Source organism: Musa acuminata, chromosome BXJ3-1, assembly GCF_036884655.1.
Source record: "Musa acuminata AAA Group cultivar baxijiao chromosome BXJ3-1, Cavendish_Baxijiao_AAA, whole genome shotgun sequence".
NCBI lineage: Eukaryota > Viridiplantae > Streptophyta > Magnoliopsida > Zingiberales > Musaceae > Musa > Musa acuminata.
In genome coordinates, this window is record NC_088349.1 from 36,320,083 (window position 1) to 36,345,983 (window position 25,901).

Sequence of the window (25,901 nt, forward strand, 5' to 3'; positions counted from 1 at the left end):
TTATCTCAAGAAGACATGTATCCATTGCTCCACTGGCGGCATGAATAAAGTTAACCATTTATGTAGATAGGACCTCCTTTCAGGACGAATCCACCATTGTTTCGAGTCTGACTACCAATAATAGAACTCTTCCGTGATGGTCTAAAGCCTTTTTGCCTTTACGGGCAGCTATCCGTCTTCAACCATCATTACTGTGCTAATAAGTAAGCGATCTGCACCGCTTCTATCTCTTCCCTTGCTCTCCCCCATTAAGTACTCTTCCCTTGCTCTCTCATTAAGTAAGTTAAGGATCGAGCCAAAGATAAACCCCAGCCAAGTATACTAAAACCCCCTATAATGAAAAAGAATTACCCTATATTAGCTCCAGTTATCCTTTCGGTAAAGGGTCCTTTTTGACATTAGACATAAACCAATCTTTCCAATATTAACAGCAGCTATGGTTTCTCCTTTTAAGCTTCTTTGGATGAGAAACTTAGCTTTGATCTTTGATTTCTCTGCTCAATGATTTATATGGATTTCTATCACTCACTCTTTATTGGAAAATTGCTTTTCATTTTATATTAGGGGTCTTGCTTGCTTGCTCTAGCCTCTAAAGGCCCAGAGAAGGTCCTTTCGTCATAAAGAGAAGAGTTAGTTCCTAATTTACAGTTTACAGTGATTTGCTACTAAAGTATAAGAGACAGCTATTCAACAAAAAAGATGTAAGCGTCAAAATAGATAGAGACTTCATCAAAGAAAGAGGAAAAGCTGTTTAACCAGTTTATTTCTACTGTACATATATGTATATATATATATATATAAATATACATATATATGTATATATATATATATATATAAATATGTATACATATAAATATTTATATTTATATTTATATACATATATATACATACATACATACATACATACATACATATAAATATGTGGCTAAGATTGTCATCACCTGTCTGCTGTAGCCCGAGGAAAATGGAAGATAATGATAGTGGGAATTAAAGAGAAAAATGATTGGAGAAAAATAAGTAATTATATATGACTAGATTCCTTCATAAGTAGGCATGCTCGTGGCATCCCGTATGGTTGCACAAACAACAAATTACATATGACTTCCAGCGAAGTGCCAGCGAGTGCCACAGGCAAGAATAAGAAACACAAAATGTCTTCTTCTAAGAGAGAGCAGGCGGAAGAGATTACATTAATTACACTTGGCCTTTAACCTGTCATTGTGAGACGAGACTACATATCTCCACCTATTTTTCCGTCCGACCAAACCAATTGGAAAAACTCCCCATGTTTTCGCCAATGTCGCAGATTTGCTGTGCCGAGTATGGGAGGACAGCTAGCGATCCACATATCCACCTACAGCAAGGAAACAAGAAATTAATTAAGAAGCGGTAGAAGCCACATTTGTAGTAGGAAGCCACATTTGTAGTAGGACAAGGGACGAAACTGTGCCACATTAATTCTTATAGAGCTTTTATAAGGGCGACTATTTATGCAAGCAACAGTATCACTTTATCATCTTGATTAACCTTTTTAAGGCTCATGTTTAATTATTTGCAACCATGAATGATTGCGAGTCGCACAGATAACTCAGCAGAACCAAGGATCAAAGACGATAAAGAGTACACGGGCATGCTGACCGCCGAGTACAACCTTCTCAAGTTTATCCGCCCATAAACACAACATTATTGCGTTTAACTAACACCTTTTAATCCCCTAATCCCAGGGTTTGGTTTAGTTTGTTTGTCCGAGAAATGAAGCCAACATTACAAAGATCAATACCAAATTAGCTAGGCAATCATAGCTTAAGGAGCCTCAAAAAATAGATGGCAAGGGAACTGTCTTGTATCCGAAACGAAAACCGAATCGTATGTTCCAAGATGCACACTAGATATTACTCCATTGCAACGCACGTAATAGAACATTTATAGATAATGTGGAAACAAGGCTGAGGCAAATATCGAGACTGCAGGGCTGATCTTGGAGTTGGAATACACAATTTGAGTTATGGCCTTCGGAACTTGAAGCGGAATTATAGAAACAACAGAGTAATTCTACCCCATTTAACAATCTCTTAGCGTAAGACTAAATCATGAAAAGAAAGCCTCGCTGCTATTAACATCAAAATGCTGGCACTGCATAACAAACAGACGAACTGCAGTGATGAAAAGCTTGGTTATGAATACACACACAATGAAAAAGTCTCGTATAATAACAGGCAAAATAGGTGCTTACACTGATTACTAGCATGCAATTCTCAGATGATGCCATGAGAAATATTTTAGTAGGAAAAACATACCAACTTCCCTAGTCTATTAGAGAATCCCTAATTCTTGCTGTATAAACCAATTTCAACTCAAATTATGTAGTATGAAATGAGCAATTTGATAAACCTTTTTTTATGGAAAAAAGAAAAAATTACAAAGTATGCATGTGGTTTTATTTACAAGAGAACTATTTGATTTTTACCTCCAATTGTATAACCTTTTATCTTGCCATATCCAACTGTAGTATAACTAAATTGTAACAAGGTTTTCTACAACCACTTTACATATAAATAAATATATATAATATATATATAATAAATTTCCAAATCTATCAAAGACCACACAAGCAATATCAGTTTAATTCTTCTGAGCATATTCTGTTATCAAAGTGTGCCAATATAATTGCACAAACAACAAACAGTAGTAAACGCGTTTCAAGCGTAAGATAATTCAACCAAGTCCACTTCCTACACAATCTTCTCCAAAATCTTATCCTAATTTTAGAAGTTCAAATTTCAGTTTCAAGAAACCTAGAGAGCTTATCATAATGTCAGGCATTTGCATTGTCACCATCTTAGCTGTCCTAACCTTTTTGAGATCCCATCTCCACTTAGCCACCTTTATGGCAGCAACTTGCAGCGAGAAACAAATAGGTGACTCAAAGCAGCTCCCACAAGTAACTAAAATCCCAGAGTGCAGACTCCAAACAGATTCCTGAAGGCTTTAATCTACTTCCAGTCCTTTGACCTGAATTTAGGCTCCATCTCCACAATCATAGATGACTAAAAATCACAATCAAATTAGACAATGCTTGCCATTATTCCACTCATCTAACTCCGAGGAAATAAATATCACCTCTATATAAACGCAGCTGCACTATGTATACAATAACAAGCATAATATACACCACGAAAAAATTATATGCTCCAAACTCACATAACTAATTATGCCAGTATCTATATTTTGATTGATATAGGTCACTTCCAGAACGTATATAAAACTATTAGAATATTTCCAGAACTAATTTTGCTAATAAAACTCACATAAAACAATTGACTGTCAATTATGCCAGTATCTACATTTTGATTTATATAGGTCATTTCCAGAACTAATTTTGCTCATAAAATTATTAGAATACTTCCAGAACTTATATAAAAGCTCAGACTGCCAAATGGGCAAACTAGTAAGCATTCCTCAAGACAGCATGATGGTTCAACCATCCTAAATAGAAAATTTGTGCAACATATTGCAATTATAGATGATTCTGATAGTCAATCATATAAAAATTCAGCAAATTTCTCAGCTCTTAACAATGTAGAAAAATGTGAAGACAGCATTCGAGTTAAAACTCCTCTAAATTTACTTAGCGCTGCAGCAGTTGACAAGCTCGATTGCAATCATGAACTCTTGGCATCATATACCCTCAACTAGCCTGAATGGATGTTCTAATCAATGACCTTCAACTTGTCTAAGACTCCGGTTCTAAGCAAACCAAGTCTTACCGGCTTTTGTAGATGATTGTAATTCTAGGCTGAAATGCATAGATAATTTAGGAAAATTTAGAAGTCTTAGCTACCAAAAATTATCATGGCATCTAGCATTGAACTCTATTCCTATATTATATGTTTATTTGTTTATTTGTGTCTAATACATCTAGTGCCAGGCAGCATAATCTTAAAAAAATTACAACAATATACTTATCCCAACTTGTACATAAGATTTGCATGTCTTATAGATATCAAACCCCATCAGACAATGGGACCAAGCATTTAGAATGAATGATTTTGGACCTTAAAACAAACAAATGCAAAGTCAACATCTTTCCCAAAGTACAAGATACCTAGAAAACAATAATTGAAACGGGAAATGATTTTCGCCAAACTTTATCAGCAACCATGAGACTGATTAAAGATGAGAAAACATATGTTAGCTAGGTCAAAAAATGAAATAAATACTGTGAAGAAACAGTTTCAATTAGATGGATATAACAGAGAGATCTACAAAAATAAACCAGATGGATATAAAAAGAGGTGCAGAAAAATAGGGAGAGCTAAAAAATCAGAGCTTGTCGCTTAATTGTTTTAGCAAATAATTAACATATACCCTAAGACTGGTTACTATGGATCATCCAGCAACTCAATGTGTCCCTAAACATTGTAGCTTAGCCAAGCATGGGTTGGAAAAAGAATCTTAATCTCAGTGATTTAAAAAGCGCTAGGCACCAAGGTCCAAAAACGCCCGAGGCGCTAGGCGCTCGCCCAAGCAAAGCGAGGCGCGAAAATATTAAAATATATAATATAATTAAAAAATATAATTATTTAACAGTATTAAAATCAAAATAATATATTATTAATCTAATAAATACAAATACATTACTGTTATTGTTAACAATATACAGTATACTGTTAACAGTATACTTTCGAAAGAGGAGAAGGAAGAGGGTGTAAGGGAAGACCGAGGGTGCAGTGACAGCGGTAAAAGTGAGCAGCAACAGCGAGAGCGGCGAGCGGCGACAGTCGCAACGGCAGCGGCGAGCAGCGGCAACGACAGCAGGAGCGGGAGCGGGAGAGGCGCGTGGCGACACCGACAGCGGCACCGAGCAGCAATTGCTGCCATTGCCTCTCTCCGTTGTCACTACTCTCCGTTGCCACCGCCACCATCGCTGCTTGCCGCTGCCACTATCGTTGCTCGCTGCTCCCGCTGCTCTCAGTCAACAACCTCAGTCTTACTCTTACTCACTCTTCTCACATCAACTCGATAGTATACTGTTAACACTATATTAAAAGTATATTGTTAACTATATACTAGTAACAATATTTTTATTTATTTAAAATTATTGTTATTATTTTGAATTTAAGAATTTTTGTTAATGTGACATTGTGATTTTGTACTTTAGATTTTCTCAATTTAATATCATATTTTTATTTAAATAATTATATTTATTAATTATATTATATATTTTTATATTTTAATGCCTTGCTTCGCTCGAGCAAGTGCCTCGGGCATTTTTGGACCTTGACGTCTTTTGGCACCTAGTGCTTTTTAAATCACTAATTGTAATCTTAAAGTTTAAGTTGCACAAGAAATACTATAACAATTCAAATAATTTCTTTGTAGATAATTCAATATTAACGGAAGGACGATCTAGAACATACCACAAAGGTACTCCTCAAAGTCAGAAAAAGATATATGACACTATTCTTTCCTAATTTATATTATTTTATTGAAATTATACTAAATTTATATTTATTTCTAACTTAAAAACCCTAATATGACTTTTTTCTATTTTTCAAGTATTTTTGAATTTTTTTTATTATTGTACACCCTGACGTATCGTCGGTATGCCTCGGTATATACTATACCAAGCAGTACATCGGTATAAACCGAAATTGCAATTCTTAGATAGCACAAATGGTACGTTATAGTGTAAAAGCTAGAATTTATCTCATGTACCTAGTAACTCGAGTTTAGATATTTTAAACAACATGGTTCGCCAATATCAAGTGAAAAGTTTCATGATTAAATCCTACAATAAAAAGTATATAAAAGACAAGATAAAAGCTAAGACCAAAATCACTAAGTTGTTTTGTGAACTTGGCTAGTAAGTTGGCAGTTGGCACCATGCAGAAACGGATTCTGATATGTTGACATACAGTCATGAGGCTGAAATTACGCTAAGATTCAATAAAGCCTTCTCAATTTTAATTTACAGAGACATACTACTAGGATAACTGGAAAACACGCTTGTTTGAGTATTCAAACAAACCACAAATTGCAAGAGAATTTAACAGGAAGATAATAGACAGAGGGAAACGTATAATTGCAGTCCTCAAGTCCTTTGAGATGGCTTTTAGAGGGCACATGAAGAAAGCTGAATGAAAAATCCCATTTTCAGTTTGTTTGAGTATTCAAACAAAACCACAAATTGCAAGAGAAGTTAACAGGAAGATAATAGGTAGAGGGAAACATATAATTCCAGCCCTCAAATCCTTTGAGATGGCTTTTAGAGGGCACATGAAGAAAGCTGAACGAAGAACCCCGTTTGTCCATAAAGTTAGAAATAAAAAGGGCACATGAAGAAAGCTGAATGAAAAACTCCATTTGTTCACAAAGTTAGCAATAACTGTATCTTACACATCAACCAAAATACAAGTTACCAAGAAGCTCTCAAGACATCAACATCTCTCTTCATTCCAAGCTAATTATGTAAAACACAAAAACAATCAACAAAAATATTCTTTCCAAGAACAAATAATACATCAGAAGATATAAGATAACAAGCACTTAAACTACCATCAAATTGGAGAAATCAAGAAGTTCAACATGCTTATTTTTTCTTCCTCAAATCATCTTTCCTACTGTCACTTAGGATAATCTAAGACTGAAACACCCTTTATTATGTATTCGTAATGACTGCCCACTGAGTTACAATAAGTATAACTCACATGCAAATATTCGACAAAGATTAATTTTAATAGTGCACAAGTTTAAGCAGGCTCACAGTCTAAAATATATACCTAAATTCATTTTCACTCCTAAGTTCATACTACATCAAACACTTTCTGCATATTGGCAGTATTACTATAAATGGTATAAATAATATTATACCTCAACATTTAGACGATGGGCAACCACCAAGAATTTTTCAGAATCTATTATCACCACTAAATACATGCATTCAAAAAATTACCAGTACAACACATATAGATACATAAACATAAAATAAGCAACAATTCATATCAAATTCGATAAAATTAAATGCAAGGGAATATAAAGCCTAGAAAAAAAATTGTCACATAGAGGGAATATAAAGCCTAGAAAATTCTGAAATATAGAGATAACAATAAAGATCATATGGATCAATACCAGCCAGACAGAGGAGAGAGTTAAAAGGGGAAGACAAAGAGGAGGTGGAGGTACAGATGGCAGAGGTGGAGGCAATTTGTACCAAAGGAGGAAGCAACAATGACACAGAGATGACAACAGCAGCATGAGTAGGCCGCAGAATATGAAGAAAGGTGTGAGGAGATGAATAAAAAGGCGGCAGCAATGCCAAAAGCCAGATGCAAAGGTGATGACAGCAATGTGAGGAGATGGCAGCAAGGGTGGCAATGGGGGAGAGAGAAGAGAAGTGATGGTTAGGAGCTATTGAAAGTGTTAAAATCCGAATCCCATATCTAAGAAGTTAAAACAATTAAAAATTCTAAATTCTAGTACTTGTTCTCTTATCCAGTGGTGCTCTCTGTAAGGCAACCTTACTAAACGGTACACTCAGACTGAGTATCGGTCAACACTGGATCAGTAAATAATGGTCAATACCGACCAATATAATGATGTTCAAAGCCTCTCTATACTGTATATGTATGCAAGTACATAATAAACATGCAATGATCAAACAAAAATACAAAGGCCAGTAAAGCAGGAGTCATTTTGTTTTTTTCTTTTTGTTCCCTTATTCATTATTTGGGTGTTTCTTCAAGAAAAGATAAACCTCAACATGTGTTTTCTTTTGGCAATTGTAGCAAGTTATCATGTGACAGCATCATATGCATTTTTAAATTATCTACCAAGATTGTCCAAGGATAATAAAAAAGAAGATGAACTACAGAGGCTGGATGAGAAAATATCGATTAAAGATACTCTTCCATGAAGAAAAACCCAATCAAAGATCTTATCAATAAGAAAAAATATCACCAAAAACAAAATGGAAGTGACAATTCTTCAGAAATCAAAGATGGGTGAGTGTCTAGCTTTAAAATCATATCATATAAATTCCTAAATTGTATTCTTTTCATTTATTTATTTATTCTTTTACTTGGGGATCTATACAACAAAAGGATTTAAATTACAAAATTTAGCCTGAATTTATGAAGTTTTGTTTTCCTAATTATGCATGAGGTGTAAATTGTTCATATCAGGTGGAGATTTAAGTGCCAAGGTGAATATGATACTTGGCCCCCAATCATGTCTCAATCATTCGTGTGTAAAGTGCATTTGTTATGAAATCAGGTAAGGAATCAAAATTAGTCTTTGGTATTATCTTCTCCTCCCTCTCTCATTTCTCTTTCACCATTATCAAATCCTTTAAAAAGAAAAAAAGACATGTTCTTTACCAAATCCCCTCCCCACAGAATGCTGAAAGACTACACATCACTCTGCTGCCTTGTTAGAATTTTAAAGCAAACATCGATGATTCAAAAAATATGTAAAAATACCAAGCATTAAGTACTAATCATTTGGCCCTCCTTAATGAACCAATTTTTGTTCACATGTTTATTACTTTGAGTAGTGTTTTGTGTCAAAGGATATCATAAGTATTGATCATACACAAAAACACTTGTAAAATGCACCAAGCATTTAGTAATTCAAATCATTTTATGCTTTGGTTGCTATCTTTAGTGAACCTCTTTTTGTTCACATGTTTAGTAGTTAGATATTGTTTTGGACCAAAGGATATTGTGATCAACTTGCTAGGAGCAATTTAATACTTGCTATATTTTTTATGCACTTCATTGTTTATCAAGCTCCAAATCATTGATATTTTCCTTATCCTCATTTTTATCTATGCTTTCACATTCATCAATTGTCTTAAGTAATTTGTTGCTTGAGTTCCCTTTATTCCCTGGTTATCAATGTCAAAGCATAAATTTGACCTCCCCACATCTAAGCAACATCTAAGCAAAGAATCCAAGCTTTAGCTATATTAGTTTCTTATCTATTCAAATATGATAAGAAGTGTTGTCACTAAGTAATATTTAACTCTAATTCTTACATACAAGAGATAATAGATAAAAAGGGCAATAAGGATATGGACAGGAGCAATATACGTAACTTTATCATACAAGCAACCTTATCCCAAGGAGCAAAGAAGCTATTTTTGTGACTCAACCTCAAGGACTGCAATTTCGTGCCGACCTGTCATAGACTTAGTTGGAATTGCCTAAGTAGTGAGGCACCCTTACGGCAAAGTTACGGACTTAGCTAGAGTTGCTTAAGTCGTGAAGCACCCTTACACCAACTCCTTGGACTTAGCTAGGATTGCCTAAGTCATGAGGCGCCCTTGCGACCTATGCGTCCGCAAAGGGTCAACCTAGTTGCAACCTTGTACAAGTCCCAAAGGACCTGTAAAACAGAAAGTTGATTAGATTAAAAACGAGCGATAGACAAATCCCGACGTCTCACGAAGAGAGAAGCTTTACAAGCAATTCAGCGAGCACCTTGAGTGCAAGAGAGAAAAGAGAGGAAGGAGAAAACAAGGACTTTAGAAGGTAGAACGAACAGTTGCAAGTCCACAAACAACTGCTCACCGGGTGCCGGGCACGAAGGCAAGTTCCCATCAAGTTAACGTGCGAACTTGTGAAGATTGTTCAACGCCCGACAATATACTGAAGCCCCATCCAACCCTATGCCACCCGAGGGGTTCCAAGGTGCTGAAATGGCTTACGTTTTGCATGCAGCTGCGGTTTGTAAAAAACAAGCAGCGACACGTGAAAACAAAGCCATTTTGGGGCAGTTCGGCCTGGCGCGGCGAGCGGTCGCACTGTAGCACTGCGAACTATCGTTGCTTACATTTTCCAGGCAAAAACACACAAAACCAAGGCAAAACATGCTGCCATGTCTCTGTACAAGCATGCAAAAGTGACGAACGATTCGTTGAACAAAGTTGTTGCGGGTGCGCGATGACCGTTCGTGACATTCTCCCCCACTTAAACTGTCAACGCACTCGTCGACGCTTGTTGGTAGTTGTTGACGACTGCTTCTTCATGTCGTAGGGCATCTTCGAGCTCCCAACTAGCTTCGATTCGGGGAAGCTTTCGCCACTTCACCAAGTACTCAGTCTGCTCAGCTCCATTGGGTAGCTTTATCTTACGATCCGCTAAAATGGTTTCAACTCGCTTTTCGTAGAAGGCTTTGGTGGGGGGTAGTTGAGTTGAAACACTTCGGGAAGCATATTGCGGATCTGAATGATAGACTTTCAAGTTGCGGGCATGAAAAACATTGTGAATTTTGAGCCATGCCGGCAGCTGCAACTTGTAGGAGACGTTGCCCACCCTACTGATAATTGGGAAGGGCCCTTCATACTTGCGCACCAATCCTTTGTGTACTTTGTTCCTAAAGAACTGGAGTGATGGTGGTTGGAGCTTTACCAACACCAAATCGTCGACTTTGAATTCCTGCGGTCGCCTTCCCAAGTATGCCCACTTCATCATTTTGACCGCCTTCTCCAAGTAAGCCCGTGCAATATCCGTATTTCGATGTCATTCTTTTGCAAAGTGATATGCTAACGGACTACTCCCAGTATACCCGGTTGCCAAGGTGTGAGGAGTCGACGGTGTTGAATCTCGTATTTTGATGATGAAACCACTTGATATGTGTTTATGATTTAAATTGCATTTTGAGTGATGCAGGTCTACTCGATCAGGATTAGACAATGAACACAGGAGGAATTGACGTTGCGCCGGAGGAGATCACGTCAGGATATTGGACGGCAAAAGGCTTCGGACATCGGGCATCGGGCCAAGGAGAGCGGAATTGCGCCAAGGATATCGGGGTTGCGGAGGTCAACCGCCGATTGGGCAACAAGCCGCAAGAGAGGACGATGCACTGAAGAATCGGACGAAGCGCAAACCAATGACGTGCCGGGCAACGGAATGTCGATTCGCATTGTAATAATTGTCTAGATCGGAGTAGAGTTTTAGTTTGTGTGTGCAGGAATAACTATGATAATGAGAAAGACATAAAGCGAAACAAAGTGCGGAGTCAAGCGCGAAGGATTCATTGGGAGTTCGAGAGTTCGACGGAAGTCCGAAGGTTCGTCGGGAATGCTGCCGGAACTAGCCGAGAATGAGTAGGGAGCTTGCCGAAGGGTTTTTCGGAAGCTCGCCGGAAGGTTCGTTGGAAGTTCGCGGAGCTCACCGAGAAAGATCGGAGCTAAACGAAGAAGCTCGTTGGAACTCGCCAAGATCAAATCGTGAAGTCTAGGAGCTTGCCGGGAGTCCGCAGAATGGTTTCCGAGAGTTTATCGGAAGACTGTCGGAAGTTCACCAGAAGCTCGCCGGAAGAAGTCTTGACTTACGGACTTTGTAATAGCTTAGAAAATGTCTTTAAATTCATAGTTAGCACGTTAATTAGGGTTAGGATTAGGTGTTAATCCTATAACCCAAGTAGGGGCCAATTGGGCCCAAGTTCGGACTAGTTTGGGGCAAGATTGAAGCCCAACTAGTGGGCTGAAAACACTGTAGGCGGTGGCACCGCCTGAGCTGGGCGGTGCCACCGCCTAGTGCCCGAGAGCTGGGCGGTAGCACCGCCTGAGCTGGGCGGTGGCACCGCCCAGTGCCCGAGAGCTGGGCGGTAGCACCGCTTGGGCTGGGCGGTGGCACCGCCCAGCACTGTCAGCGCCTGACACTGACAAGCGGTGGCACCGCCATTGACAGGCGGTGGCACCGCCAGCATCGGGAACTCCACGAGAATTCAAATTTGGAGCCCAAATTTGAATCCTCTTGAGGCCTATAAATACCCCTCAAATCTCAGCTGAGAATATAACTTTTTGAGCAGCAATTGACTGAGAGAAAGGTCTTAGAAAAGTCTTAGAAGGTCTTGTTTTCAATTTGCTAGTGTTCACCTCATTCCTTCTCGAAAATCTGTAAGAGTGTGAACCGCTTGTAAAGAGTTGTAAGAGGGGTATTTACCCTTCCATTTCAAAAGACTTGCTAGTGGAAGGTGGGAGCCTCATCGAAGAGGGGCCTCGCAAGTGGATGTAGGTCATTTGACCGAACCACTGTAAAATCGGCGTAATCTCTGGTTTGCATTTACTTATTGTCATTTATATTACTGCAAACCATTTGCACTTTAACGCTATACTGCTTTGTCTTCGTCTCACTTATCTCTTCAAGTTAAAACGCAATCGAAACGGTTTTAAACGAAAACGTTGCTTTTATCGTACGAAGTTTCCGAAAAGTATTTAAATCGTGAAAAGTTTATCGCACTTCACCGCTGCACTAATTCACCCCCCCCTCTTAGTGCCGCTCCGATCCTAACAATTGGTATCAGAGCCACGATTTTCTACCTTGGTTTAACACCCAAATAGAAATGGCTCTTTACGGCTTTCAAGAGGGTCACTCTCTCATTTGTCCTCCCTTTTTCAATGGGACGGATTACACTTATTGGAAAACTCGAATGAGAGTTTTCTTACTTTCTTTGGATTTGAATTTATGACACATAGTTGAAAATGGATTTGAAATGTCTTTTCTTCCAATGAACCAATGGAATGATTTGGAGAAGAAGATGTTTTCTTTAAACGCAAAGGCTATGAATGCCTTATTTTGCGCTTTGGACAAAAATGAGTTCAATCGGGTTTCTTTATGCGAAACGGCTTTCGACATATGGCACACTCTTGAAATCACACACGAAGGCACTTCTAGAGTTAAAGATTCGAAAATCAACATTTTAGTGCATGATTTCGAGCTTTTTCAAATGAAACTGAGCGAAACCATTGTTGACATGTACACCCATTTCACGGATGTCGTCAATGGTTTACAAGCTCTTGGCAAATGTTTCTCGAATTTTGAACTTGTTAGTAAAGTTTTACGATCACTTTCTAAAGCTTGGGAATCAAAAGTAACGGCAATACAAGAAACAAAAGATTTGAATATTTTTCCACTTGAAGAACTTATCGGCTCATTAATGATATATGAAATGGTGCGCAATGCACATAATGAACACAATGAACACTTGAACCACCTTCCAAAGAACAGAAAGGATTTGGAACTCCGGACAAATGAATACCACTTGAGCGATGACTCAAGTGATGAGGACAATGATGAACTTGAACTTCGAACATTAACTCTTAATAAGTTCATTAAACAAAAATCTAAAATAAACAATGAACTTGAACGGAGGAAGAGGCCAAAGAAGAGGAAGGCAACCAAGGATGAATCAAAAACTTCCAAAGGTGAAGCGGCGAATTGGGCTTTGACGAGCTTCGACTACAAGGTAAGTAACTCAACTCTCTTGAATTATTTTGAAATTACATGAGTGCTTAACTTAGTTAGTAGGATTTTTTTTTATGCTTTTCTTTCTAGTATTTTTGAAAAATTAAAAATTATGAATGATGATTGCTTAATTTGTGATAATACAAAATTCCATGAATGTTTATGATTTTCGTATTGGATTTTGATGTATGGTTTTGACATAAAAATTAATTTGCATGATTATGTTTAATAGGATTAATCTATGATTGTGTATTTTGATATTATGCATGAGAATTTAAAATGATGATACCCTATGTTTTGGAATGATGCCTTGATGGTGATGATGCTTTCGGTTCTAAACATGATGCTCAACACTTTCATAAACATTTTCTTTTACTCAATCCAAAATGAAACACAAACAAAAAATAAATATATATGTATGATCGTGATAAATTCATGTTGATTTTAGTTTCAAAACAAGATGCATTGTTTGCTACAAATTAAACATCATGATAATGGCATGTTTTATGATAATGCTTACACACCAAATGTGATTAATAGATAGAAGCAAACATAACGATGATTTTGCTCTCAATATGATGCATAGTTTTTACATGAAAATTTTAAATATGCTCATATGAAATCAATTACATGACATAAAAATGGATTCTCTATCCTATTGAAATTAATGAACTCATTTCATGAATTATGTGAATATCTTGAATCAAATCTTTTGGAAAATGCCACATGCTTAATGCGATTTGACTTAATAAATCTTTATGACAAAATTTGTCTTTCTATCTTGAATGTTGACATTTCTTTTTAAAGCAAAGGCATGCTTATAAGAAGCAAAACACATGAATAGAAATTTATAAAAATGAAATACAATCCTCTATGTTATTGATTTTTCAATAAATCTATGCTTGTCATATATAAATTTATTGAATGTAATTTTGAGGATGATTTCAAATGTGACAAATGCTTGATTCGTATTTACGATATTAGATACATTTTAAGTATGAATCATGCTTCAATCTTGTTAAATGCTTCAATCATTTTCTATTTCTAAAGTTCTCGATTTTTGATGAAGTACAAGTGATAAATTCATTTATGATATCTTGTAAATCACTTGAATTATGAATGAGATTTTGATGATGTGTTAAAGAATCACTTAAAAAGAAAATATTTTTCCCATCTTAGCGAGATTAATGATTTCATGATATTGTGTGAATCTCGAAATTGATTTTGATGAAATGGTAATAACGTTATTCATGTTATGAATCTCAAAAATGATAATTTGATTATGATTTTTTTTGAGTTAATGAATTAACTTGAATGAAACTTTGTTTCAACCGAATCATGAGCTTGTTAAGAACAATTTTAATGAATCGTGAATCATATCTTTGGTATTCATGAATTGATCCTTATTGATATCTTTCATGAATTCTTTGTATATTTGGCTTGTCGAACGGTTGAAATATTTAGCCATTGAGTCCTCCCTTTCTTTTTTACTTTGATAAAGGGGGAGAAGGTTTTGCTAGCTTGTGCATTGAAAATGAAAGTAAACTTTCTAGCATGCTAAGTAAAACTTGCAAGCTTGCACTTCTCAAAAAGAGAAGAAAGATCTTGCCTAACAATATAATTGCTCTAACCATGCTTTGTAGCGAAAATAGGTTGATATCCTTAGAAGCATCACATTAAATTTTTTAATGTATCGCAATGTATCACATGTATCACAAATTGAAAATTTTGAGACTATTATCATTTCATGTTTCACGATTGATATCTTTCATTGATATGATAAATTATCATTTCATTATATATCACACAATGATATCATGCTTTGCGATTGTATCATGTGATTCTTGCTGAATTTTCATATTGAATTACTTTAAGATATAATTTCTTTGTATTTATGGCTTGCTTGGCTTGAAATGTTTTTGGCATGATGCATGCAATGATGAAATATTCATAAAGCTAAAATGATGTATGTAATACTTATGATAATGATGTACATGATGTATTTATTGCATATGATGTGTATCATAAATGCTTTAAATGATGAATGATTGGTATCATGATCAACGTGTTGATAAATGCTTAAAAAATTTTAATGTTTGAGTATCATGTATGATATGCCACATGACATCTTGATAATTTATAACTTAAGTTTTCTTTTTGAATTAAGATTGTTTCCTATCATGCTTTCTATCTACAAAAGAAGAAATTTGTCAAAAATGATATATGTCTTTTGACATTCATTTTTCATCTTTATTATTTACCCTTATCATGATTTGAAGATTATAGTAAAGAGAAATGAATTACATGATTGTATTGTTATTCCCTTCTATTTGACAATAACAAAGGGAGAGCAAAACTTGCTAGATAGTAAATTTGCTAGCTTGCACAATTCGAAAAGAGGCAAACTTGCTAGTTTGCTAATCTCAAAAAGGAAGCGAGAAGTCCTATCTTGCAAATCTCAAGAGAAGCAATGGTTGCCAAGTTACACATTTCAAAAAGAGGCAAAATAGTCCATCTTGCACACCTCAAAAAAAATGTAAAATTTTGCTAACTTTTTATGTGCAAGAGTTGATAGCTTGTATACTATAAATTTGCATACCAAAAATGTAATCTTGTCTATCTCAAGATGCAAAACATGCTAACTTGCAGTTTGCAATGGAAGCAAAATTGCTAGCTCAAACATTGCAAAGGAAGCAAAAATTTGCTTGCTTGCAACTTGCATATTTCAAGAAGCAAGAGTTGCTTTCTTGAACATCTCAAAACTGCTAGCTTGCATGTTCTAAAATGTTATAATATTGCTAGAACTTGCTATCTTGAACATTACCAAAAGTGCTATCTTGTATGCTGTAAAACTTGCATATCTAAAACTTGATAGCTTGAATGTTCTAAGCATGATGTAATACTAGCTAAAGTTTTCTAGCATCAAAACTGCATGATGATAAAACTTGATATTATGTTTTTCATGCAATGAGTTGAACCCATATAACAAACACTTGATAGTTGTACTTCTCCTTTTTGTTGATGACAAAGGGGGAGAAGTATGTTGATGATATGATATGCATAAGTTTATGCATATGTTCATGATAATGTGTTGCAAGTATTCATGATGAATATTGCAATGACTTGAATTCAGTTTGAATTCAAGGTTCTATCAATATGGCATATTGATAGGGGGAGTTTGTTTAAACTCCGAGAGTTAAGGTTAACTCTGTCATCAAGTGGTTGTCATCATCAAAAAGGGGGAGATTGTTGAATCTCGTATTTTGATGATGAAACCACTTGATATGTGTTTATGATTTAAATTGCATTTTGAGTGATGCAGGTCTACTCGATCAGGATTAGACAATGAACACAGGAGGAATTGACGTTGCGCCGGAGGAGATCACGTCAGGATATTGGACGGCAAAAGGCTTCGGACGTCGGGCATCGGGCCAAGGAGAGCGGAATTGCGCCAAGGATATCGGGGTTGCGGAGGTCAACCGCCGATTGGGCAACAAGCCGCAAGAGAGGACGATGCACTGAAGAATCGGACGAAGCGCAAACCAATGACGTGCCGGGCAACGGAATGTCGATTCGCGTTGTAATAATTGTCTAGATCGGAGTAGAGTTTTAGTTTGTGTGTGCAGGATTAACTATGATAATGAGAAAGACATAAAGCGAAACAAAGTGCGGAGTCAAGCGCGAAGGATTCATTGGGAGTTCGAGAGTTCGACGGAAGTCCGAAGGTTCGTCGGGAATGCTGCCGGAACTAGCCGAGAATGAGTAGGGAGCTTGCCGAAGGGTTTTTCGGAAGCTCGCTGGAAGGTTCGTTAGAAGTTCGCGGAGCTCACCGAGAAAGATCGGAGCTTACCGAAGAAGCTCGTTGGAACTCGCCAAGATCAAATCGTGAAGTCTAGGAGCTTGCCGGGAGTCCGCAGAATGGTTTCCGAGAGTTTATCGGAAGACTGTCGGAAGTTGGCCAGAAGCTCGCCGGAAGAAGTCTTGACTTACGGACTTTGTAATAGCTTAGAAAATGTCTTTAAATTCATAGTTAGCACGTTAATTAGGGTTAGGATTAGGTGTTAATCCTATAACCCAAGTAGGGGCCAATTGGGCCCAAGTTCGGACTAGTTTGGGGCAAGATTGAAGCCCAACTAGTGGGCTGAAAACACTGTAGGCGGTGGCACCGCCTGGGCTGGGCGGTGGCACCGCCCAGTGTCCGAGAGCTGGGCGGTAGCACCGCCTGAGCTGGGCGGTGGCACCGCCCAGTGCCCGAGAGCTGGGCGGTAGCACCGCTTGGGCTGGGCGGTGGCACCGCCCAACACTGTCAGCGCCTGACACTGACAAGCGGTGGCACCGCCATTGACAGGCGGTGGCACCGCCAGCATCGGGAACTCCATGAGAATTCAAATTTGGAGCCCAAATTTGAATCCTCTTGAGGCCTATAAATACCCCTCAAATCTCAGCTGAGAATATAACTTTTTGAGCAACAATTGACTGAGAGAAAGGTCTTAGAAAAGTCTTAGAAGGTCTTGTTTTCAATTTGCTAGTGTTCACCTCATTCCTTCTCGAAAATCTGTAAGAGTGTGAACCGCTTGTAAAGAGTTGTAAGAGGGGTATTTACCCTTCCATTTCAAGAGACTTGCTAGTGGAAGGTGGGAGCCTCATCGAAGAGGGGCCTCGCAAGTGGATGTAGGTCATTTGACCGAACCACTGTAAAATCGGCGTAATCTCTGGTTTGCATTTACTTATTGTCATTTATATTACTGCAAACCATTTGCACTTTAACGCTATACTGCTTTGTCTTCGTCTCACTTATCTCTTCAAGTTAAAACGCAATCGAAACGGTTTTAAACGAAAACGTTGCTTTTATCGTACGAAGTTTCCGAAAAGTATTTAAATCGTGAAAAGTTTATCGCACTTCACCGCTGCACTAATTCACCCCCCCCTCTTAGTGCCGCTCCGATCCTAACAGACGGTTGTTGTCCTGTAATGATCTCGACGGGGCTCTTGTTGGACGCAGAGCTCCGCTGCAAGTTGTAGGAGAATTAGGCTATGTCCAACTCTTCACCCAATCTCGTTGGTTGGCACTCACATAGTGCCGAAGATATTGCTCAAGGAGCGAGTTTATCCTTTCAGTTTGGCCATTCGTCTAGGGGTAGAGGCTTGTGGAGAAGTATAACTTAGACCCCAACAATTTGAATAGCTCGGTCCAGAATCATCCCAGGAACCGAGCGTCTCGATCACTGATGATATTGTGCAGGACTCCTTAATATTTCACCACATTCTTCATCATCGACTTTGCCGCCTCCTCTGTTGAACAGTATAGGGGTGCAGCAATGAAAGTTACATACTTTGAAAATCAATCGACCACCACGAGTATCGATCCAAGTCCCCCTACTGCCCACAAGCTTGATATGAAGTCCAAGGAAATGCTCTCCCATAGCCTTTCTAGAATGGGCAACGACTCCAAAAGTTCGACCGGCTTCCGCTGCTCCACCTTGTCTTGTCGGCAAGTGAGGCACATTCGAACATATTCCTCCACATCAATCCTCATCTTCGACCAGTAGAAAGCCCTCTCCACGAGAGCTAAGGTTCTGTGAATACCGGGATGTCCAGCCCAAAGGGAATCGTAACACTCTTAAGAGTTCACGCCTTAAATTGTCCACTCGAGGAACATAAATCCTATTTCCTTTTGTGTAAACAAGTCCCTCCTGGACCCAAAATCATCGTGCCTTACCTTCTTTGATGAGCCGCATCAGGGTTACTGCCTGAGAATCACTGTACAGTCCATCCCTGATCCTGGAATGGCCTTCTTTGATGAACTCCTTCAGAACGTTCGCCACCATAGTAGGTTCATGAATGGCCTCCTCGTCGAGGGGCTCTAGCTTCACAATAGTCACGAATGTTAATTCGTCTTTTCGTACCCCTTTTTTCAGTTAGTCGATATTTGTTGGGGGTCCCTAGTTCCTCTCCAAGAGACGGAAACCACACAGGGGTCGTCACCTCCCATCATACATAGGGAGTTAAGAAACGACATTGGCACCAACTTCGTCGCGTGCATGAACTCCATTCTGAGAATCACTTGGAAGTCATCCAATGGCACCGCCATCATGTTTGTGCTCCCGCTCCATGTTCCAATCTTGATAGGGACTCCCTTTGCTAGCCCGGAGATCCACTTGGCCTCCGAGTTCACCGCCTTTATCCAACTTGGGTACTTCTCCAAGATCAGCCCAAGTAGCTTTGCTTCTCAATTGGCAATAAAGTTGTGGGTAGCGCCCGTGTCCACCATTGCACGGGTTGTTTGGGCATTGAGCTTAATGTCCACGTACATCAGCTCGCTACTCCCTGCTTTCAATGGCTTTGCCTTCATGTTCTCCCCCACTTGACCCCGCAATGCATTCAACAAACACATTGCTCCCATTTGGGGACCTTCCGACTCCTCATCGTCGTGGCTGGATTCTGAACTACTTGAACTGAGGGCGACGGCCTTGCCCTTGTCTAATTTGGGGGGATGGATTGAAACTGTTAAGGTATTGAGTGCCTGTTTATGTGGCCAGTCCCTCACCATGTGCGGCCCTCCGCACAAGAAGCATTTGCTAGGTTTTGAAGCTTTGCCTTTTGAGCTTTGCCCTTTGTGGGAACTCTTCTTTATTTGTTCACCCCAGGGTTCCTTCCCTCGAGAATATTTTGGAGGGCGATTTCCTGAAGATTATTTCCTTTTCCCGGAGTCCTCCGAGGAAACAAAGTCAGTGAGCCTTTCTACGGCCGCAATTGCCCCAATCATATCGGTGACATTCCTTCGATGCAGTTCCTGTTGAGCCCATGGCTTCAGGCCATCGAGGAAGCTGAACAACTTATCCTTCTCGAACATGTCCTATATGTACAGCATCAGTGAGAAAATTGCTTCACATAGTTGATAAGACCCTAAAGTCTTATCATAGGCTTTGATACCAAATGATAAGACCCTAAAGTCTTATCCTTCTCGAACATATCCTATATGTACAGCATCAGTGAGAAAATTGCTTCACATAGTTGATAAGACCCTAAAGTTTTATCGTAGGCTCTGATACCAAATAATAAGACCCTAAAATCTTATCGTAGGCTCTGATACCAAATGATCAGACCCTAAAGTCTTATCGTAGGCTCTGATACCAATTGATAAGACCCTAAAGTCTTATCAATTGGTATCAGAGCATACGATAAGACTTTAGGATCTTATCAATAGTCTCCGATGGAAGTGCTTTTGGCAGAGTTATCTCAACTTCCTCCTTGCAACGAACTTTATGTTCTCGGGTAGGAACTGAGTTCTCAACTCCCGCTTCAAGTCCTCTCATGTGTCCATTCAACACCGACCTTGTTGGATCTCCTCCCAACGAGTTCGCCACCAAAGTTTTGCACCTTCATTCAGATACATGGTTGCTATTGAAACTTTGGTATCTTCAGAATCAGGCCTTGTAGCTCGAAAGTATTGTTCCATGTCAAACAAAAAATTTTCGAGCTCTTTTGCGTCCCTGGCACCTCCATTGTAATGAGGCTCAGGTGCCCTCAAGTTTTGAGGTGACGTAACGCCAGTGTTGCTCCCTCCCGCATTTAGTGCCCTTGTGAGTGTTCACTCTGGAAGTGAGTTTCGCCATGACTTCGTGCAAATGTTGCACGGAGTCTTTGGTATCATCCATCAGTTGATCGACTAGGGCCTCCACCTTGTCGATTCGAGATTCAACTTCTTCTTGCGAGCTCTCTACCTCAAGAAGCCTTCGTTGGCCTTGGTAGAGTTCCTCCAAGCTCGCTTCAAGAACATCCAGGCAGGTTTCCGCCGCTATGAGTCTCTCCTTATGGCTCTTCTTCCCGGCGCTCCAGATTGCGCCTCCTCCGCTCGCGGAGAGTAGCCAACATATTGCTCATCATGTTTGGTGTCACGCTCCTCCAGAGCGACTCCAACAGCATAAGAGCGAGTTTGCACTTGCAGCCCACCTGCGGTTGCTTAGGGCAAGGTCCGGCTGGCCCCGTCTTGCTCGATTCGCCACGATGCTTTGCCATGGCGAGATTGCAAAGTTTCTTCATTGCTTGCTCGAATGGCTTGCCTCCTCTGATACCACAATGTCACGGACTTTGCGAGAATTGCCTAAGTCGTGAGGCACTCTTGCGGCAAAGTCACGGACTTAGCTAGAGTTGCCTAAGTCGTGAAGCATCCTTGCGCCAACTCCTCGGACTTAGCTGGGATTGCCTAAGTCATGATGCGCCCTTGTGACCTATGCGTCCGTAAAGGGTTAGCCTAGTTGCAACCTCGTACAAGTCCCGAAGGACCTGTAAAACAGAAAGTTGATTAGATTGAAAACGAGCGACGAACAAATCCCGACATCTCGCGAAGAGGGAAGCTTTACAAGCAATTCAGCGAGCACCTTGAGTGCAAGAGAGAAAAGAGAGGAATAAGAAAACAAAGACTTTAGAAGGTAGAACGAACAGTTGCAAGTCCACAAACAACTATTCACCGGGTGTCGGGCGCGAAGACAAGTTCCCGTCAAGTTAACGTGCGAACTTGTGAAGATTGTTCAACGCCCAACAATATACCGAAGCCCCATCCAACCCTGTGCCACCCGAGGGGTTTTAAGGTGTTGAGATAGCTGACGTTTTACATGCAACTGCGGTTTGTAGAAAACAAGCCACGACACGTGAAAACGGAACCATTTTGGGGCAGTTCGGCCCAGCCCGGCGAGCGGTCGCACTGCAGCGCTGCGAACTGTCGTTGCTTACATTTTCCAAGCAAAAACACACAAAATCAAGGCAAAACATATTGTCATGTCTCTGTACAAGCATGCAAAAGCGACGAACGATTCGTTGAACAAATTTGTTGCGGGTGCGTGACGATCATTCGTGATAGACCGACCATGCAGGTCTATGGCCAATCCAATAGGAACTGATCTGTACCAACATACTGACATATGATACCTCAAAACATGCCGATAGTTCCAAAAAATATACAGAAAATATCAAAAAATACATGAAAATTGGGGAAAAGCCTAATTTAGGATATTTTAATTAGATCTAAATGTATATTTAGCTCTCTTCCAATAAAAAAAATCCAAATAGAGAAAGGATAGCAGATTTATCTTTTTGAGACGTTGATATGCAACTTTGCGACACATGTCAAATGGTTCTTCTGTTGATATTGAACAAGAGTGAGAATTTGTGAGAAAGAGTTTGTAACTTCATGGAGGGTATACTAAAATAAGCAGTAAAACTTCAGCATACACAAAGGAAAAGGTTACCTTGCACCAAAAATTACTTGTCACTGCTGGTTTCCAGATCCTTGAGCAGTGTGAGCACTTGCTTGCTGCTGTTGTTGAATTTGGAGAAGCAAGCTAGCAGCAAACTGGAGGGTTGACTGATATCGCTGATTCTTGTCATCATCACTTTGGGATGTTCCCTGGCCATTACTTGAAAAAACATTTTGTAACTGCTGCCCTTGGGTAGGGATCTCCATATTTCCCTTTTCACTTGGTAAAGGGTTGTAAAGTTGATGCTGAGGCATATTTCCAATGCGATCATGAGCAGATGAAGAACCAAGTCTAGGTTGCTGCTGAACAATAGAACCAACCACATCAGCAGCATGTGTTGTTTGTGAACTTCCATAGTTATCACGAGAAGCAACAGGAGTATCAAACTGATAAAACTGATTGCTCTGGGTGGTGGAAAATTGTCCGTGTTGTGATATCGCATAACCATTCAACATACTAGTTGGAGCAGCCAGAGCTTGAGGCATGTTAAGAGCAGAATTTTGAATCTGCACACAACCAATTAACGGCTGCAGAGAGGGATCAGTCCCACTGGATGTGTTAGTATATGGTTGGAACTGAGAGACCGGCTGTGCCTGGTTACTGAAGTATTGCCCTAAATGTGGTTGCAGACTCTGTTGCTCCATTGAAGTAACAGAAACACTTGTTTGATTCTCTTGCCTCCAACTTTGAGATTGCATTGATCCATCAGGCATCCCAGCATAGGATGAAGTTGGTCTCACCGTAGAGCTAGGTGGCAATTGAACAGCAGCAGAAGCTGATGATTGGTTGTTGTTGGGTATAAAAGAAGCTAAAGTAGCTATCAGATCAGGAGTCAAGGAGACCTTCAACTGGGAGGCAGCAAGAGCAGCATTACTTTCCTGTTCCAAGGCAGTTGTTCGTGCAAGGCGTTGTTCGTTCCCATGTGGTATCAGGAATTTTTCAGTCACTGCATGGCATGCCATTTCCTCATTCAAGGACTGATTATAATCAACACTGGAAGCATGATCTTCAATATGGGAGACAAAATTGTAACTTTTCTGTGAGCTAGGTACATTTTGCCGATCAGTGTGATGAGATGTTAGGGGAGGAACCGTCAGTTGTGATTGTTGCACAGCCACACTGATCGGTTGCTGTGGCATGTTCAGAACAACACCATATAGACGTTCAGGACCACTGACACCCAGTACCTTGGTCAGGAATTCAGATGGAGGCACCAAAAATAGTGTAGTACCATCCTCAAGCTTCACAACCCCAGCACGATTTTTTAAACCCAGGTACCGGAGAAAATCTGTGTACGAGGCAAAATCTTCTTCACTATCTGGTAGAAAGAAGACAATGTCGAAACTAATGGCTTCATCATAATGTTTTGAAAGCATATCTAATCCAGTTCTGGCTGAGCAGTTAACAACATCAGGTCTGCCAAAAGATGTCATATCACAATGGTCAAATAAATCACTTTGCTCATATAAACCAAGCATGCAAAGGGAAAAGAAATTCAGACTTACAAAGGAGAGTCAATGCCCTTTCCTATTGGTATACAGCGAGCATAACAAACATGAGTTCCACCTTTAGCAATAACACCACGCCAACAGTAGTCTTTATCAGAAGAGTGTACATCACGATGGCTATGAGGGGCAGGACCAAGTTGACCTCGACTAGAAGCACCTCCATCAGGATGAGAAAACAGAAAGGGGTGCTCCCCAATCTTGCTGCTGTCAACCCTCCTTGCATGAAGTAAACCATTATTGGTGGGAGAAGTATCCACCCTCAACCTCTTTGTATCTCTTATGTCAAGACCATCCCATCCTTCAGGCATGGATCGGACAGCTTGGAGAACACCTGGAGGAGAAGGTAGAATGCCTGGAGCTGAAGGAGATCGGTGTCTCCAACTATGAGGTATAGATTTGCTAGCATCGACATCAAACAAGTTTGGTGCAAGACCACCAGATTCATGGAACTCAGGTCCCACATGACGAGCATCAAATCCTTGTGGTCCAAATGACCTTTTGAAGATATTTGTTCCAGGCATTACATTAGGGTTTAGTGAGCCAGGAAAATTATCCAGGGCAATTGAACGACCAGGACCTAACATTTCCAAAGGCCCAAAAGGGCCTTCATCCAAAAACATCTCGGGTCTACGTGTTCTTAACGCAGAGAAAGGTGGCAGATTATCCTTACCACGTGCAAGTTCACTACTTGAGAAGAGTATCTGTATCCGAGGATCATTAAAAAGACGGCCTTGTAGGCCTTCTTTGGCACGCCTAGCTTCATCAACGCTTCTAAACTCTACAAAAGAATAGTGCCTCGACGGAAAGCACTTTATCCTTTCAATTTCACCAAAAAGAATCATAGCATTATGAAGCATCTGCTCATCAATTTGAACTGAAGGTGGATATCCTACCCACAGAACATTGCTTGGCTGACCATCTCTGTGAGCTCCATGAGACTGAAATTATAAAAAAAAACACAAAATCATGTGAATATAAATATAAAGCATTGTCCATTCCTATGTGCAGCAGCAAAAGACAAAAAGAGATTCAGCATGATTTAAACTTTTGTGTTCAAAATGTACCATATCCCTCTTAGACCCAAGCAAAGAAGAATTATGAAAATTTCTCAAGTCATCTGGTGGAACAGATCGTTCTAGTGCTCCGAAAGTCCGGTTGCCAAAGTATCCATTTCTCGAATCATGGCGGTCAGGCAAATCCTATTTCATTAACAGCATTGTTATGAGCAAGAAGCATAAGTAAATTATCCTAAAGATGCATATCAAATGCAAAATCATCAAGATAAAGGACTGCATTACTACAGCCCATGCCCATTGACATTTTTCTGTTCCAGCACAAAATCTACACTAGGCATGAATCAATGCTGGTGTCATGCCACACAGCAATCATTGATCAAGATAACTTACAAGCAAGAAGCTCAAAAATATCTAATGGTACCACCAGGCTATATAGAGTACTGACCCTTCTAGGAGGTAGAGATCGCAGAAAATCTACACATAATAGTTCACCAGCTAACCGCTTCCCCTTCATATTTTTGTGAGCAGCAATGGCATCTTCCAATTTGTGATATTCGATAATAGCTGAATTCCGATCCCTAAAGAATTTATAATCTTCAATCTTACCAAACTTCGAAAACTCATCTTCAAGTTGTTCCTTTGTTATGGATGTATTAAACCCACCAACCCATATCTGCTTAGCCGCTTTTGGCTGCATCAGAAAATTAAACACAAAACTATTATTAAATAGAAATACTTAACTACATGTTGTAGCATTCAATTATAATATGTCAGCTTTATGACATGCAGACATGTTTATCTGCTTAGTCTACAAATAGATGGACTAGAACGGAATAATGCATGTTTGCATTAGTCTATCTTCCT

The 25,901-nt window shown here is 39.5% G+C and overlaps 1 protein-coding gene across 2 annotated transcripts in view; it reads right to left on the minus strand.

The window, feature by feature from the left end:
- Nucleotides 1-1,003: 1,003 nt before the first annotated feature.
- Nucleotides 1,004-25,901, minus strand: part of LOC103973982 (flowering time control protein FPA) — a 32,275-nt gene continuing 7,377 nt past the window's right edge. Inside the window, exons 2-7 of one of the 2 annotated variants that reach the window (XR_001976538.2) lie at nt 25,483-25,728; nt 25,086-25,220; nt 24,019-24,959; nt 22,505-23,929; nt 2,854-3,047; nt 1,004-1,354 (exon numbers count right to left, since the gene is read on the minus strand). Coding sequence is in view for 1 of the 2 variants with exons in the window: in XM_009388688.3 (XP_009386963.2) it covers nt 22,525-23,929; nt 24,019-24,959; nt 25,086-25,220; nt 25,483-25,728 (2,727 nt within the window). In the remaining variant the exon portion in view is untranslated. The remainder of the gene's footprint in view (nt 1,355-2,853; nt 3,048-22,504; nt 23,930-24,018; nt 24,960-25,085; nt 25,221-25,482; nt 25,729-25,901) is intronic. The other variant, XM_009388688.3, reaches the window with a different exon arrangement.